Source organism: Rhinichthys klamathensis, unplaced genomic scaffold (assembly GCF_029890125.1).
Source record: "Rhinichthys klamathensis goyatoka isolate OS25496 unplaced genomic scaffold, OSU_Roscu_1.1 h1tg000093l_1, whole genome shotgun sequence".
NCBI classification, from domain to species: Eukaryota; Metazoa; Chordata; class Actinopteri; order Cypriniformes; family Leuciscidae; genus Rhinichthys; species Rhinichthys klamathensis.
Window position 1 is genome coordinate 3,364,686 of NW_026606632.1, and position 18,681 is coordinate 3,383,366.

Sequence of the window (18,681 nt, forward strand, 5' to 3'; positions counted from 1 at the left end):
TTATAGCGCCACCAACTGGCAGCAGGAAGTGTGTCACTTCCTAAAGGCTTTGAAATCACCCTCTTATTTTTACCCAATTTGCTTCAAACTTTATGTGTATAATGTAGACACACGGCAGATGTAGACCTGAGAAAGGATTATTGATATCTTAGATACTGTTGCCGTGGCAACGCATCAAACTTTATTATTCTTTGTTGATGCTTTTGAGACTCTTAACATACTTGAAATTGCATGAAACCCGACAGACACATCACATTTATTAGACAGTAGACATGTGCAGAGTTTCAGAAACGGGCGTGGTGAGGGGCTCAGTAGCGCCACCTTTTGTCAAAAGTGGGGGGATTGATTTTATCTACAGTAATAAAAATCGGTATGTGTATTGTTCTCCTCCAGCCAGACAACTTTCTAATTTACACTCAATAGCTCCAACCAACAGGATGTCAGATATTTTGGTTTGAAAATTGTCATTTTATGTCTCTCTCTCTCTGAGCCTACGTCTATGTGTGTGTGTGTGTGTCTGTGAGTGTGGGGAGGGGGAGGGGGGCTAGATTAACCATTTGACTGCTGTGTGGTTTGGCCTGCATTAAAAAAGAAAAAAAAATGTCTTACGCCTTGTATTTTTTAAATAAGTTGTATTAATAAGTAAAGGCATATAACCAGTTGAATTGTAGTGCATTGAAAATAGTTTTATATAATTAGTTTATTAATTAAATTAACTTGGTCAGAAAATTTGGTCCATAAATCAAACACACTTGCATGTAATATTATGAAACTCTGTACACATATAGATCTCATCGGGCCAAACAACTTTAAGCCAGCCCAACAGGAAGTGGGCTATTTTGGTCTTAATGTGGATGTTTTGCAAAACCAGGCTCTACATTTTTACCCACTCCTCTTAAGTGGTTTATTTTATTCCCACCAAACTTTTTCAACATGATGAAAATACATTAAAGAAGCATAATTGTGAATATCTATTGAATATCTCTAATTGTTTTGCTATGGCGAGGGATTAAAGTCATGTAAAAAAAAATAAACACTAAAAGCCTCATATCTTCTAAAAATTTAATTATACACCATTTATTTCTAGATAAAATTATACAAATATCAGAACTAAACCCATTTTATTCTTGTTTTCAATTTAAGAATAATGTACAAGTTTAAAAACAGCCAGGATGCACTATTCAGTTAAAAAATAAATATATCAAATAATACATAGGGCTATACTGCCCTCTTGTGTTCAAAATCAGGTAGGCCTGTTGTATTTAAATATAGGTAGCTGCTATGTGACTCCGAGAATTTTTTCTCACCGGTTATTTGACGTGTAACACCGGGGGCTTTTATATCGCTAAGTTAAAAGTGAAAGTAAAGTAAGGACATTTATAGTGGTGGCGCTCACAGTGCGCTCGAATGAATTTCTATGGAAGTAGAAATGAAAAAACGTTCGCTCTGTTTTGCTCGCTCGTCGCCATGGACGCGCACCGTAATGAATGCCACTGCAGCCGCATACTTTTTAGTGTCACTTTAAAATTAGTGCAATATCGGGGGCCAATTGCTTGAATTGTGAGTTAAATAGTCTATTATTTTTCACGGAAAACACAACAACAAAAGAGTACAATGATAGATTCGCTTAAATAGGCGCTTTTACATAAAATAGCCTATTCCGTCATCATCTTTTCAGTCAGCTCTTCACTCTCGTGATTAATGAAATTTGACTCCTGTTGCTGATATTTGCTGCAACTTTCGTTCTGCTCACAATTTAGTAAGCAAACACGCTTCAAATGTGTTTTTATTTTATTTTTGTGTGTATATATGTGTGTATATATATATATATAGCTTATGTTTCAAATATGAGTTAATTAACAATCGTTTGAAAGAATGATACTTTTAAACATATCACTAAGCCGTCATTAGGTGTCGCCAGGCGACCGTCTTAATGAGCGAGTCATTGATTCATTTGTTCGAACGATTCGTTCGAACGGCTGAGTCATTCATGAATGAGACAGATTATGGATTGGTCATTGAATCTTTGAGTCAACCGATTCGTTCAAAATGCTGAATCATTCAGTAATGAGAAAACACGTTGCTGTGAGATGCTCGATGGTTCTGCTGTGATCTTTGTTTAACTAGTTTCACTGCTGAAACAGAAAAAAGTCAATATTGCATATAAAATGTAAGTGATTTGACTTGTGTGTGTGTCTGTGTGTGTGTGTGTGTGTGTGTGTGTGTGTGTGTGTGTGTGTGTGTGTGTGTGTGTGTGTGTGTGTGTGTGTGTGTGTGTGTGTGTGTGTGTGTGTGTGTGTGTGTGTGTGTGTATGATTGTGTCTGTTACTTTTTGGATATATATCTTTTTATATAAAAAAAAATAGGCATACAACCCATATATTTTAAATGTATTGTTTGCTTTAAATTACATTAAGATTTGTATGTTTGGTAATTGAACCTGAATGAATTTTAAATGAATGTGCTATATTTCAGAGTTTTCCTTAAAATTTGACCTAACACTAACTTTATTCTCATCTGAATGATAGATTATTTATTTCTGTATAAAATAAAAAAGAGATTTTGGTTGGGTGACAGTTGTAGTTTACAGTTTGACAAAAGCACAATGTTGTGTTTTATTGCGATTGTTCACAAATATAAGTAAACACTTATGAGATAGATGTTTATGGATTGATTGGTCATTGAATCTTTGAGTCAACCGATTCGTTCAAAATGCTGAATCATTCAGTAATGAGAACGCGTTGCTGTGATATGCGCGATGGTTCTGCTGTGATCTTTGTTTAACTATTTTCGCTGCTGAAACAGAAAAAAAGTCAATATTGCATCTAAAATGTAAGTGATTTGACTTGTGTGTGTGTGTGTGATTGTGTGTGTGATTGTGTTTGTTACAGTGATAAGAGTTTAACCCTTGTTAAACTTTAGACCTTGTCTTTTTGGATATATATCTTTTTATATTAAAAAATAGTCATACAACCCATATATTTTAAATGTATTGTTTGCTTTAAATTACATTAAGATTGTATGTTTGGTAATCGAACCTAAATGAATTTTACATGAATGTGCTATATTTCAGATCATATATTTGTTTTCCTTAAAATTTGAACTAACACTAACTTTATTCTCATCTGAATGATAGATTATTTATTTCTGTATAAAATAAAAACACCTTTGATTTTTCTTTTTTAATCAATGTAGAATGTGTAACTGAAAAAATAAACAGATTAGGGCTCTGTTTGATGACAAGAAATGAAAACCAATGCGATATGATGAATGTCCAAAAGATGGCTCCCACAGACTGTTTTTAAATAGGATTGTTTGATATTTTTTGCTTTTAAACTGTGTGTGTGTGTGTGTGTGTGTGTGTAAGAGATTTTGGTTGGGTGACAGTTGTAGTTTACAGTTTGACAAGAGTTTATAGTTTGACAAAAGCACAATGTTGTGTTTTATTGCGAGTGTACACAAATATAAGTAAACACTTTGCAGTTTGAATAATGTCCTGTATGAACAAAAGGACGGAGTATGTCTTTATGTCTACATTGTTCAATTACGCCACACACACACACACACACACACACACACAAACACTATTTTTCTAATCAGATCAGGCAAGTAATATTCTGTCTTGTCTCTTAAAAAAACAATATATATATATTTATGTGTATATATATATATATATATATATATGTGTGTGTGTGTGTGTATATATATATATAAATATAGCTGCGAGCAGCGTGAAAGGGCCAAAGCCGGCGGCACCGCCACCCCGGTTATAGCGCCACCAACTGGCAGCAGGAAGTCTGTCACTTTCAAAAAGCTTTGAAATCACCTGATTGCTTCAAACTTCACTACTATGATGTAAACACACGGCAAATGTAGACCTGGATGTAGACCTGTCCTTTCAGAAGGTTGCTCTCGCATACTTTGTGGTTGACATGTGCCCTCAATGCACACTTTTGCAGAGCCCACACTGATACAAGCTCTACAGCACACTTCTTTTCGACAGTCAAAGCAGGGTTACGTTTTTGCACGTCATGCACAATAACCCTAAAGGCACCAGGGTGGCGGTGCCACCGGCTTTATATATATATATATATATATATATATATATATATATATAAATAAATATAGCTGCGAGCAGCGATGAAGGGCCAAAGCCGGTGGTACCGCCACCCCGGTGCCTTTAGGTAACTAAAGGCACCGGGGTTGCGGTGCCACCGGCTTGGGCCCGTAATCGCTGCTCGCAGCTATATTTCACTTTAGAATAACATATTCCTGATAATTTACTCACCCCATGTCATCCAAGAAGTTCGTGTCTTTCTTTCTTTAGTCGAAAAGAAATTAAGGTTTTTGAGGAAAACATTCCAGGATTTTTCTCCATATAGTGGACTTCAATGGGGTCCAGTGGATTAAAGGTACAAACTGCAGTTTCAATGCAGTTTCAAAGGGCTCTACACGAACCCAGCCGAGGAATAAGGGTCTTATCTGGTGAAACGATCTGTCATTTTCTAATTAAAAAAAATAAATATATATATATACTTTTTAACCACAAATGCACGTCTTGCACTAGCACTGCGATGCGCCATGCATGACATAATACCGTTGAAAGGTCCCGCGTATTCAGGTTAAAAAAGGTAGGGTAGGCCAAAAAACTCCATCTCTTTTTCTCCTTCAACTTCAAAATCGCCAGACATCGTTGTTTTACTTTTTTTGTAAATGGCGTTTGACTTAGTCTTTGTACATTCGCTTTGTAATCACTAGGTCGGTACATCCACCTACATCACGTGTGACCTTTCACCGTGATTATGTAATGCATGGCGCATCCCAGTGCAAGACGTGCATTTGCGGTTAAAAAGTATATACATGTTTATTCTTTTTAGAAAATGACAGATCGTTTCACTAGATAAGAGTATTATTCCTCGGCTGGGATCGTGTAGAGCCCTTTGAAACTGCAATTTGGACCTTCAACCCATTGTACCCTGGTTGTACCCCATTGAAGTCCACTATATGGTGAAAAATCCTAGAATGTTTTCCTCAAAAACCTTACTTTCTTTTCAACTGAAGAAAGAAAGACGTGAGCATCTTGGATGATGTGGGTGTGAGTAAATTATCAGGAAATTTTAATTCTGAAGTGAACTAATCCTTTAAGGCAAGTTGGAGTTAAACAGTGGCCAGTAAAAAGGACAGTGGCCCTCCAGGACAGAGTTTGGATCATACACTGATCTGGTCTGCACAGCACTGTCAGTCGAACACACCTCATGACTAAATACATTGAGTTGCTGCCTTGTGATTGGCTGATTAGATATTTATGTTAACGAGCAGTTTGACAAGTGTACTTTATAAAGTGGCCAGTGAGTGTATATGCAGTGTAGTATTCAGTAAGCATGAACATTTTCAGAGTACTTGTAAGAATTAGTGATGAACCGGCTCGACCGGTTACTTCCTTTGAACCGGGTTCAACCGGCTCAAAAGACCGATTCGTTCAAGAACCGAACATCACAAGTAAGAATAGTCCTGATTAGGTTGTGTAGAGATTCTCGCAAAACCTATCGGCTGGCATTCTTGCGAAACTCACTGGGCAGAAATATGACAAGTCCAGTCAGGAATATTTGGCTGGTGTGTGTACTCCTTCAGACAAAAGACCATTATTTCAGTTTCAATTCATGTTACATGACTTTTGTAGCGCTACAGTTTCCCTTCAGGACTCAGGAGAGTGTCTGTGTAACTCAGAACAGTGATCACAGCTCGAGTGTGAGCAGTATTTAATGAACACACATGCACACTGATAAACTCACCCGATGTGATTGGTTCGTAATGAGATTTCCAGCTCCCGCAGGACCTGCGTCGACTCCTGCACTCTCCTCCTGAACTTCTGCAGAAGACAGAACAAAAAAGTCTTTATTGCAGCCTTCATCTATTATGCCCGCTGTGATTTCGGCAATCCCATAAGATCATTACAAATCACACTGTATGACATGGATCTAATAAACTTGGGTACGGCATGTATGTATGTCGTAGGCTACGGTGCACGATAGTATAGAAGAATAAAACGTTAGCATGTGCTATCGGAAAACAAATAGAGCAAGATGAATCGCACTTTGGCAATTGTGGTTTGTATGTGTGCTGAAAAAAAGGAGGCAAAAGAGGAGAATATGGACGTGGTCATGGATTGGGAAAAGACGCCAACTTGGCATGCCAATTTGCAAATGGATCTCGAGGTAAGTGGTTTTAGATTTAGCACCATGTTGCGGTGATTAATACACAATTTCATGTTGCATTTTTATTGGCTAGCCAGTAGATGAAGGTCGTAGCTGCAAACACACTGTGAGATGATGAAATGCTAAATTTATGACACTTTCAGAAAATTATCACAGGCTATTTTAGTCGCAGTGACAATGGCCGTTTTTGAACCTTTCTCACTGTAAGACATAAGACCACCGTTTACGAGCCATGACCACAGAAATCGACACAATTGGTCATCTTTCATCTGGGACAGCCCAAAATCGTACAATGTGTACTGGGCACTTGATTCTCCTAGACAACAATGGGATTAAATAAATAGCAAAAGAAGAAAAAGTCGCTCAGGTCTCCTCTACACTGAAAAAAATTATATTTATTGTTCAGTTGTTAAATCCCTGTTTAGTTTCTTAATCAGAGTATTGTCTTAATCGCCTTAATATCGTAATATTGTTGTCTATGTAAACGTACTGAATGTCTCAAACTGTGCTCAGATCTGCCAAGATGATTGGATGGTGAAAATGCGTCTCTATGACATTTTTTTGGAATGGAGAGGTTAAAAGAAATAAGAGAGATTGGCAATTGGTGACAACATTTCATTTCAAAGGTGACGCAAGTTATAACATTTTCATTTAAGATTACAAAAACAAACTTGAAACATGTACAGTATTAAAAAGTGAATATAAATTAATGGATTTAGCTTTATGCTAAATTGTAAACAGTGCTATGCAACAAATGGGTGTGTGGTATCAAGACAAAGTGTTATGGCAACGCAACAGGTCCAAGTATTGGAATATTATTTTGCTTAATCAAAACAACATACTTGCAATACATAGTATAATAATTAGGTGTCTTAGTCTACATGTCTCTCTCCTTTTATCTGTTGTTGTCTCAATCCCTTCCTCTTTTTATGTCATTCCCTCTCTAACACCCTTTGATGCAATCATTTCAGTGTCTGACATCAGTGAATCGGATTGATTATTAATGCCTGGCCTGCCACTCATCGTCATGGCTGCCGTCTAATTAGTGTTGCAGAACTGCAGCATCAGTTTTGAGTTAAGATTTGGCAGCATATCCCGTTCAGCTGGTGTCCCTCTCATTGGATGACATTTTCACATGCATTTCACCTGACACGTGATTGGGTTGGCCACAAAGCCACTGTAACCATGGCTACGGAGAACAAAAGTGGGCCCACAGTTTGGACTCAACCCTATTATGAGACTAAGTGGAGAAAACAACCAAATAAACCCATTACCTTAAACTAATTTGTGATTTACTGTGCTTTCAATCTTTTCATTTTTTAAGATGCAAAGATTTGAGTTGGGTGAATCTCTGTTACAATTACCCAGTTATATTTTTTCTTTAAGAATCAATTTTATCTCTGATTTTAAAGTAAAAATAAATAAAAGAAAATAAATAAAAAGAAATGCTAATGAAGCAATTGCTGAAAATCGGTACGAATGTAGAGCTATAAAATGAATGAGGTCACAGCACAAATAATTGATTTTGGGTGTATTTGATGAAAATATTAAGTTCATATTTACATATTTGAAGCGACGCAAGACTAACTTGCATTGCCTCTGAAATGACATGTTGTCAGTGATATTCTCTCTTTTTTTTAACCTGTCCTCTCCAACAAACGTCATAGAGATGCATTTTCATCATCCAATCAATCCCTTGTGGATAAAATCCTAAAAAATTGTATCTAACCAAATATCCTGTTTCAATTGGGAATATGTCAGATTACAGAAATAAAACGGGCAACAAATGCCATTTCACATTGACTTTTAAAGTTCATTATAATTTCACTTACAATAATACATTTCTAAAAAGTTGTGTCAACCACCACAAACTTGACTTCAAAAATCCACTTGAAAAATTATAAAATGGCTTACTATTTTGCTATAGGCCTACTATGATTTGGTACACATTAATTCTAATCTTACATAAATAATATTAGGGATAGATACTATGCAAATTGGGACAGAGAGTGACAAAGAGAAAGGGACAGACACAGACACATAAAAACAACAGACATAGTGAGTATAGAGAAAAAGAGGGGAGTGTGTGCTCTGTTGTTCCCAGCGTGGGTGTGTTTGGCACATGTGGAGTGCAGTGTGTTTTCAGTGTGTGTGCAGAGCTCACGCTCCCACCTCGACTTTAAGCATTCCCAGCTGTGGCGAGAGAGAAAGAGAGGGAAAGAGAAGGGGAAAAAGAACGCAGTTCTCCAGAGAGGTCATCCTGGATTGGAATCAATGGCATAGACATTCTTCAGGACCCTCTGGAATGACCCTCTTCCTGCTGCGATCCGATTGGCTGAGAGCCGCGTGTGGAATGCACCGTATGTAAAGCTCTCGGCGCACACAAAGTAACAATTGTTCAAGTCTGCAGAAAAGAGCCATGGCCAGAACGTGCAGCCATAACTCTCTCTGTCTCTTTCTCTTTTTCTCTTTCATTGTATTCATCATCTACCTTCACTGGGACTTTCTATTTCCCACTGTCTATTTCTTTTTATGTGTGTCTCAAGTCTTTCGTCCTCTTTCACCACATCTTTAAATGATCCCCCATCCCATTTTTCTTCTCGTTCTGTACTTTCTCTGAGCTCAGGGACATGATGTCAGCTGCCGGCGTGCAACACCCATGAGATCAGCTCAAGAACACCTTCAGAGTCCAAACCACATAAAAGACATAAACAATAATATCTGACCTTTAATATTTAATCTAGGGCTGTCCATCCATTAACACATGCGATTCATTCAAAATCCTTAATGTGTTAACATAATTGAAAGCAAATAAATTACTGAAGCACGTGAAATTACGTTATTAACGTAATTTACGACACGCAGTTACATGATCATAGAAGTTGGGAGTTTATCACATTGAGCATCTATAATGGCACAAGCACCTGTGACCCTGGTAGGCGGACATTTCTATTCTAACCTATTAACCCGATTTCGCTTCTATGTTTGCGATCAGATCATTTTAAGCCTCTAAGTTTACCATCTAATGAAGAGTAAGCAAATTCATTCAAACAATCGGTCCAAAACAGTGTTAATATAAAGAAACCCAGGCTTATTACATCAGAGATAGCAGAGAAAATAGTGACTCACGGCCAGTTTTCAGTGAATTGTTCATTCCAGTGTCTGTTTAGCTTTAAAACACGAGCTCTGTCATATTCTGTGATTGTTTCTGAAGAGCACTGTGTGAAATACAGACTGAACGGAAGGTCAAACCATCCCACCGTTGGCCAGATGCTACGCTAACTACATCTCTCGGCTGGATAAAGCAAATCTCGCTAGTAAAGTTTAGATGGATGCGGATTGTAATCGAGGTAAAGAAGATTGCAGTGACGTACAGGAGTCGTACAGTAAGTATGCGTCAGTCCGTTATATTTTTTTGGCATCTCCACATGGTTCTGCTCAGTAACTTGACATGTCTAAAATTTAAACAAGCTCTTAAAAGTTCTAAACAAGCTCTTTGTTGTTGCACTGTACACATACTGTACACTGAATTCTGAAAACTTTTGTTCTGTAATGTTTTTTTTATGGGTGAATTTATGAATTATATAGACTTTTATCATTTAGTTATTTGGTGTCCTTTTGGAGTCTCCAAGTATCCTTTTTTGGAAAGACACCTGAATTTACCTTGAAAAAAATTTGCAGAAAATATAGTTTTGCATCGCATTGCATCAAAAGCGAAAATAGATCCGATTATAATTACTGATGCTGTTTAAACTGGATACAGTATACAGACGCCGTTCAATTTCTGACACACTCCACGCGCTTGAGCTACTCCTAACAAAAGGACAAATGGAAGAGTAAATACAAATTCACATTGACAGTAGGACCCCGGCATCAGGAACAAGTTGACGTTTCATTTTTAATGGCGTCCCGGATCGCGACAGAGAACTATGTGCGTGTTCTGAGCATTTGATTGCAGATTGTTTTGTAAACAAGTGTAATGGAGAGTTCGCAAAGAAACTTTTTTTGAAAGATGAAGCAGCCAGCTCTTAGGATCATTGCAACCAAGCCTAAATTACAAGAATATGGATACCCTGACTTAGATACTTGACTTTGAACTTAAGGTCATCATTAAGTATTTACCCTTAATTGCTTATGTGTTCCCTGTTATGCATTGCAATATAGTCCTTAGTAAAAATTTCCCCCCAAAAAAGTGACTAAAACAGGTCTCTTAAGTCATCAGCTGAACTCAAGTTGATTTTGTGTTTGTTGATAAGTACCGAAGTGCATTTTAGTGACCAGAATAAGGTATTATAAGCAGTGGTCGAAGTGCACCAGCACTTCTATATTTGAATCTGTAAAGTACCCTCACTTTTTCTTGTGTACTGGAACTCTGACCTCCAAGGATATGCAGAGCAGAAGGTGCTACACACAGCCGAGCAATGCACAAGATACGGCTGGTCTCAAAATCTGACGGCAAGGCCACAGACCTCCAACAGTCCATTTACTGACCACCTGATGTATATTTGAACACTGGAAAGTCAAAAGTTGCGCATAAAAAGAACCAGGTTTATATTATAAGCATTTCTGATGAAGAACTAATTACCGGATTTACCAAAATATGAGATTCAAGTTCAAATCTTTATTTGAAGTAACCATTATTTGAATAAATGAAAATGTTCTATTTGGTCTACAAATAAACCAACAAACTGTGGTTGGTCACTTTACAGTACATGTTGGTGAACTTCTTGACTAAGTGGGTAGTTCTTGGCCAGAATAAACTGCAATCTTGACCAGTCTTTAAGGCGCAAGTCAGATGTGAGTCTAGGTTGTGGACTACGACATTTTACTCTAATCTTTAGATGCTCTGATGTTTAGGCGTATCCTCTTTGCTCCTTATACTTTACTGTCACTGGGCCAAGTGGTTGACATGCAATTTGGGCCATCATGCGTTCATAAATCTGTCTGACATCAGAACAGCTTGCTTTCAATAAACAGTTGTTTTGGAGATGTTTTGAATTCTGATTCCTCATGATGTGACCCCTTGACACTTTCCCTGCACCAGAAATCAGCTGTAAAGCAAGGTGTAACATTTTATCCCTATCACAGGAATCAAGTTTGCCTGAGCAAGAAGTAAGTTTTACCCCAGTAGGAAGTAGAATGCCTCCTTTTCCTCTCCGTACTATTGTAGAGTAGCTATAAGGGCAGCACTGTAGCCAAGATAACTGAGTTATCAGGAGCTATTTTGTGTCTGAGGTCATCCATCTCAGCCTTAACACACACACACACAGGCCAGTCCGCACTGAGGGAATAAGACCAGAACTCACCTTTCTGGTCACGGCCGGGTCAAGATAACTCTGTAACTTGTGGATGTATGTGTGAGGAGGATTCTTCACCTGGAATCGTTCCTGGAAAAGAGAGATAAAAAGATGTGTTCATGGTTTTACTGATTTTCATGTAAAATCATGTTAGTTTTGTGCTAGTATTGTAGTTGTATCATGAGGAATATGGATTGGGTTTATCCAATTTGTGGTATTTTTTTAATCACAGAATGTGAATTACTTTCAATCTTCACATCACCAAAATGTTGACCCAACTAGCTTAACAAAGTTGTCTGAACAATTTTTTGTTGATAACATTGATGATTGGTTAAAGGGATCGGTTTCCCAAAAATGAAAAATCGGTCATAATTTACTCCCCCTTTTTTTCAAAATCCCAAGACTTTTGTTAAGATATTTTAATGAAGCCTGAGAGATTTCTGTCCCTCCGTTGGAAGTCCATTTCATCAAAACTTTCAAGCTTCAAAAGTTCATAAAGACATCATAAAAGTATCCATCTGACTGGAGTGGTTTAATCTAACTGCTAATTTTCCAATAAACAAAGTATTAAATTTGCATTATTCATATTCATTATTTTTCCACAAGCACACTCCTCTAAATTCTCCTAAGAGAGATTAGTCATCTTTCGGACTAAACTACTTTCAACTGGCCAATAGTGTGACATTAACATAAGTCCCCATGTCTGGCCGTGTGGCCATAATCTTTGTCAGATGTGTTAAACTCAAGATAAGTTTAATGAAAGTCAATAATGTTAGTTAAAGATAAATCCAAAATGAAATAATCTGATGCATTTTTTCTCCACAGGTCATTACAACTCTCACATTTTAAATATATGCGAGTATGAATATGAATTTCATCACTTTGATTTCTTAAAATATTTACAAAGAAAGTGCTAAAGAATGTAAGTAATAACAATGTGATTATTATTAATCATGGTAACACTTTATTTCAATAGTCCACTTAAAGGGATACTCCACCAGTTTTTCTTATTAAACTATGTTATTCCCTTAACTAAGACGAGTTGATACATACCTCTCTCGTCTCAGTGCGTGCACTATATCGCTCTGTATTGCCGCAAAACTATGTTAGCACTTAGCTTAGCCCATGCATTAAATATGGGCCAAGCAGAGAAGCGACCAAACACTTCCACGTTTTCCCTATGTAAACACAGTTACTCGAGTAGTGTAACTTGACCTGGGCTGGTGACACAAAATAAACCATTGCGCTTTTCTAAGCGTTTAAAATTGATGACTATATTGTATGGCGGAATACCATAACAATTGCTTTTGAGCACTTCGACTTGGCGCAATAATATCTTCACTCGTGAAAAGTCCTCTTACCGGTTCCCGCTTCCTCTCCCCCTCCCTCTGACATTTCCGTCAATACAACCAACGTGACATGCGCCGGTAGTAGTAGTTCGAGCGGAGTTGACGAAGTAACAGGTTGTTGGAAGCTAGTTTGTGTACAATAATGGTTAAAGCGTGCATCGTAAAGGGTTGTGAAAATAAGGAGAATGTACATAGTGCTGTCATTTTTCACCGAATTCCAACACACCACATACAGCGGAGAGCTTGGTTAGCTGCTTTGAACAAGAATCCCAAAACACCATTGATGACTCTGAAGAAGTGGCGTGTTTGCTCCGAACATTTCACAAAGAAGGACTATACCTGCACAGGAACACGCCTAAAGGATGAGGCTACACCAACAATATTCAGATCACTTACAGAAAGCCCGTGGTCTTTCGCCAGCTCCGGTCTGTTCTGGATCATATCTTTCTTGCCTCTCACGGTCCACAAGAGCTAATTCCTCCTCCGTGTACTCGGGTTCAAACAGATATGGCTCTGGGTCTTCTAAAAGAAGTCATAATCATCTACAAAGTCCGCCATTGCAAATGATCTGCAGTTTGCTAATAGCACAGGTAGTAAAAGTCACGTTGGTAGAATTGACGGAAATGTCAGCAGCTGGATGCTATTGGAGGGAGGGGGAGAGGAAGCGGGAGCCGGTCATCTTTTCACGAGTGAAGATATTATTGTGCCAAGTCGAAGTGCTCAAAAGCACTTGTTATGGTATTCCGCCATACAATATAGTCATCAATTTTAAACGCTTAGAAAAGCGCAACGGTTTATTTTGTGTCACCAGCCCAGGTCAAGTTACACTACTCGAGTAACTGTGTTTACATAGGGAAAACGTGGAAGTGTTTGGTCGCTTCTCTGCTTGGCCCATATTTAATGCATGGGCTAAGCTAAGTGCTAACATAGTTTTGCGGCAATACAGAGCGATATAGTGCACGCACTGAGACGAGAGAGGTATGTATCAACTCGTCTTAGTTAAGGGAATAACATAGTTTAATAAGAAAAACTGGTGGAGTATCCCTTTAAGGTATTCTACTAACTATAGGTAACTTTGCAAATGCATGTCAACTATCAGTCATTAGAGTATAAGTAGACTGTCTGCTTAATATCTGCTAACACTTTATTTTGATGCTCCCCCAACAGACTGGTACACGGTGGTTGGAGGGTAAGTAGGAACAGGATCCAAGTGCAGCAGTAAAAGGTTTATTAAAGGAATAGGTCACTTAAGAATGATAATGCTATCATCATTTTCTCACCCTCAAGTGGTTTAAAACCTTTATGAATTTCAGCTGAACACAAAAGATATTTAGAAGAATGTCCGTAACCAAACAGTTAATGGACCCCATTGACTTCCATAGTAGGAAAAAAAAATACTATGGAAGTCATTGGGATCCATCAACTGTTTGGTTACGGACATTCTTCTAAATATCCTCTTTTGTGATCAGCAGAAGAAAGAAGTTCATACAGGTTTTAAACAACTTGAGGGTGAGTAAATGATTACATAATTTTCATTTTGAAGTGAACTATTCCTTTAACAATGAACTCAGGGTAAAACGAACACAGAAAAGAACAACCATCCAAACACAACAATAACAGAAACCCAAACGGAAGCAAACACAGGGCTTAGGGACTAGTCAAGGAAACGAAACACAGCTGACACGACTAACGAGTTAACTGAGGAACAGGTGACAGGAATAAATCAATGAGACTCACTGGAAAACTGGATCAAATTAACAGTAACAGCTCATATTTAGCCAGCTAAACTTTTACTACCCTGTTAGAAAAAATATATAGTTGCAATGTTGCATAGTTTCATGTGGTTCTTCTCCCTCGCTGTATTATGGGTTTGCTATGTGTGGGTTTGCTATCTTAGTGCTGCATTTGACACTATTGACCACAAAATTCTTTTAAATAGACTCGAAAATTATGTTGGCATTAGTGGAATTGCACTAGCATGGTTTAAATCATACTTATCTGACCGTTATCAGTTTGTAGCAGTAAATGAAGAGATGTCTTATCGATCAAAAGTTCAGTATGGTGTACCACAAGGCTCAGTACTAGGACCGCTGCTGTTCACTCTGTACATGCTACCCTTAGGAGATATCATTAGGAAGCATGGCATTAGTTTTCACTGTTATGCTGATGATACTCAGCTCTATATTTCTTCACTCCCTGATGAAACTTACCAATTAACAAAATTAACAGAATGCATAGCAGATATATAAAAACTGGATGACTAGCAATTTCCTACTACTTAATTCTGAAAAAACAGAGATTCTAATTATTGGACAAAAAACGTCCTCACGTAATAACCTAGAATACTGTCTAACACTTGATGGCTGCTCTGTCAAGTCCTTTTTGTCGGTTAGGAACCTGGGTGTGCTCTTTGATACCAATCTTTCATTTGAAAGTCACGTGTCTAGTATCTGTAAAACCGCATTTTTTCATCTTAAAAATATATATAAATTACGTCATATGCTCTCAATGAAAAATGGAGAACAATTAGTTCATGCGTTCATGACATCAAGGCTAAATTATCGTAATGCTATTATGGGTGGTTGCCCTGCACGCCTAATAAACAAACTACAGCTGGTCCAAAACGCTGCAGCTCGAGTTCTTACCAGAACCAGGAAGTATGACCATATTAGCCCGGTTCTGTCAACACTGTATTGGCTCCCTATTAAACATTGTATAAATTAAAAAAAAATTCTGATTACTTACAAAGCACTAAATGGTTTAGCTCCGCAGTACTTGAGCGAGCTCTTAATGCATTATAGTCCTTCACGTCTATTGCGATCTCAAAATTCCAGCCAGTTGATAATACCTAGAATATCAAAATCGACTGCTGGCGGTAGATCCTTTTCCTATTTAGCACCAAAATTTTGAAATAATCTACCTAACATTGTCCGGGAAGCAGACACACTCTGTCAGTTCAAAGCTAGACTAAAAACACATCTCTTTGGCCTAGCATACACATAACACATTATAGACTTCTATAATTCAATATTAGGCTGCATAGTTTAGATCAGCCGGGACCGGGAACACTTCCCATAAATCCTGATGTATTTGGAAATGCCTCATTCATTCATTCATTCATTCATTCATATGAAGGATGGCGTCTACGCTAATATTAGTCTCTCTGTTTATCACAAGGTTTACCACAGTCCGCCGGATCCAGGCCGTATCCAGATCTGATGAAGGACCAGTGCCTGAACACGACAACAACGCAGTCCTGAAGTGTCAACTAGTCTCTCCCCTGTGAAGGCCTCCCTCCCTTTACCTCTGTACAGATACAACGTTGTCGTGATAATTCCGGTTCGCGTGGCTATGCAGACGCGACAAAAATGTATGTATTATACATTTTTAAGGCCAGACAAGTAGTTTGTTGAGGGTTGATTTGTGAATAAGGACTACACGCCTGCACAATTAAAACGCACATACCTATTGACTGAACACGTGATGCATGTGCACGCCGTCTGCGTTTTTGAGGGTTTGCGTTTTTGAGGTTTGCGCAGAGAAAACGGATAATCGTTTGCCCCTACAAACCTATTTCAGGGAATGCGTTCTTGAGACACCAGGCACTTTTTTGTGCGGATGGGCGCGTTAAGTTATTTTTTTTTTTTGTTAGAACTGTGTCGTGTAAGCGGCCCCTAAGTTAATAACTAATGATCTTCGCAACGGAAGTAATTCAATCAAGACTATCTTTAGCTGGACAATAACTTTACCCTTGAGCTGTGGTAAAGCCTAAACAATCTGTTACGGTAATTTCTATTATCACTGTAAAGCTGCTTTGAAACAATCCATACTGTTAAAAGTGCTTTATAAATGAAGGTGAATTGACTTGACTTGAATCATTTGGATGTTGTCCTTGGCAAAAGCCAATCAACAGCAGTGCATAACAGGAAAGAGGAAGAGACCTAGTTCTGCTCAAAACAACACAAGGCCCCTGCACACACACACACACAACACATCAGCCACAGATATCACATTGACATTTAATATGTGGCCAGTCTGTGATGTGTGTGTGGTTCAGGTATACTCTACGTTATGGGGACAAAATGTCCCCCCAAATATGGAAATATTCAAAATCATTGTACTTGTGGGGATTTTTGGTCCCCACAAGGAAAACAGCTTAAAAATCATACAGAATTTTTTTTTTTTTTTTTTTTTTTTTTTTTTTTAAATGGGTTTACATTTCATTTACATTTCGTGTGATCTCAACACGGCAGTGTCCACTGATAGATTATCAGTGGGTTCACATGATGGCCTGTAGAGTTCACAATCATTGTCAATATCACTGGTTGGATGGGATGGACACAGTACAGGATGAGTATTAACGATGAGTATAAAAAAAGCAACAACAACAGCAGCCAGACAAGTTGTGCTGTCTTCATGAGGACAAGATAAAGACCATATGTTATGTCTGCAGGGACACAAGGTCACCTAATGGACAAACAATGACTCACTGTAGAACAGATTGCCCACACTTGTCTCACTGAAATGCATGGTAAAATCTAAAATACATGTCTGGGACCCGTGGAATTCCATGGAATTGTTTCCATGGCAAACAATGTCACCAGAGTGTGGTACCAAGTTAAAGTTCACCGATAATTGAAAAATTCTGTCATCATTTACTCATGTTGTTCCAAATCTGTATATACGTTTATTTTTCCTTATGCGTGTACAAAAAAAGATATTTTGAAAAAATTGTCTGTTGTTTTAGACCCCAATGACTATTATTAGATTGACTGGGAGAATGGAGGAGGTAAGAGAAAGAAAGAATGTACTGTCTTACCTGATCACAAATGAGTTCCCATTTCTTCTCATTGTCGTACTGCCGTAGTAATCTTGCTTTGTCTGGAGGTAAGTTCATTGAGTTCTGCATAAAGACACAAAGAGGAACTAAAGTTAGTTGAAGTCCAGTAACTTCCACTGCTATCAGATAAACAAGACTGTTTATATATGTTTCCTGTAAAAAAGAGACAAAAACACTGATTAAGAACTGTGGAAACTAAGTTTATGGTCTTCTCAAGAGCTCGAGCACAGCTACTTGACAACTGTGGCCTCTTGTCCTTAGATGGGAAATCAATTGAGAGAGTGTCTTCATACAAGTACTTGGGCATATGGATAGATGATAAGCTCACCTTCAATGAACATATTACTGCTTTAGTCAAGAAACTTAAAGTCAAGCTCGGCTTCTATTTCAGAAACAAATCTTGTTTTACTTTTAGTGCTAAGAAGAAACTTGTGGAAGCTATTTTCTGTCTGTAATTGATTATGGAGATATATTGTACATGTATGCGGCATCCTCCATCTTGCGTCATGTTGATTCAGTTTACCATGCATCACTACGATTCATAACAAATACAAAGTCCCTTACCCATCACTGCATTCTTTATGATTTAGTTGGTTGGACATCACTTAAAATTCGTAGACAACAGCACTGGTATATCTTTATTTATAAAGCTATACTTGGCAAACTTCCACTGTACCTCTGTAACCTCCTCTCTGTCTGCTCTGGTACCTATCAGCTACGCTCCTCAAAGTGATTGCTTTTTAACGTGCCACGAGTTACAACCGAATTGGGAAGAACTGCTATCTCTTACTTAGCACCTTGGGGGGTGGAATAATCTACAAAAAGAGCTAAAGTTAGAAACCCTTATGTCCATTAATGAATTTAAAACTACTGTAAAGAGTGTTGTGATGGAGACATGTTCTTGTTTTTCTTAAGAGTCTCATTGTGTTCTTTTTGTACTACTTTTATCATGAAAATGTAATTTGGTGTTTGTTATGTAT

The 18,681-nt window shown here is 37.9% G+C and overlaps 1 protein-coding gene across 4 annotated transcripts in view; it reads right to left on the bottom strand.

Moving 5' to 3' along the window:
• The window catches only part of fmnl2a (formin-like 2a), a 156,269-nt gene that overhangs the window by 100,789 nt on the left and 36,799 nt on the right, over nucleotides 1–18,681 (bottom strand). For all 4 annotated transcript variants that reach the window (XM_056252243.1, XM_056252244.1, XM_056252245.1 and 1 more), the window contains exons 2-4: nucleotides 17,681–17,764; nucleotides 11,522–11,602; nucleotides 5,793–5,869 (exon numbers count right to left, since the gene is read on the bottom strand). In XM_056252243.1, the coding sequence (XP_056108218.1) occupies nucleotides 5,793–5,869; nucleotides 11,522–11,602; nucleotides 17,681–17,764 (242 nt within the window). The remainder of the gene's footprint in view (nucleotides 1–5,792; nucleotides 5,870–11,521; nucleotides 11,603–17,680; nucleotides 17,765–18,681) is intronic.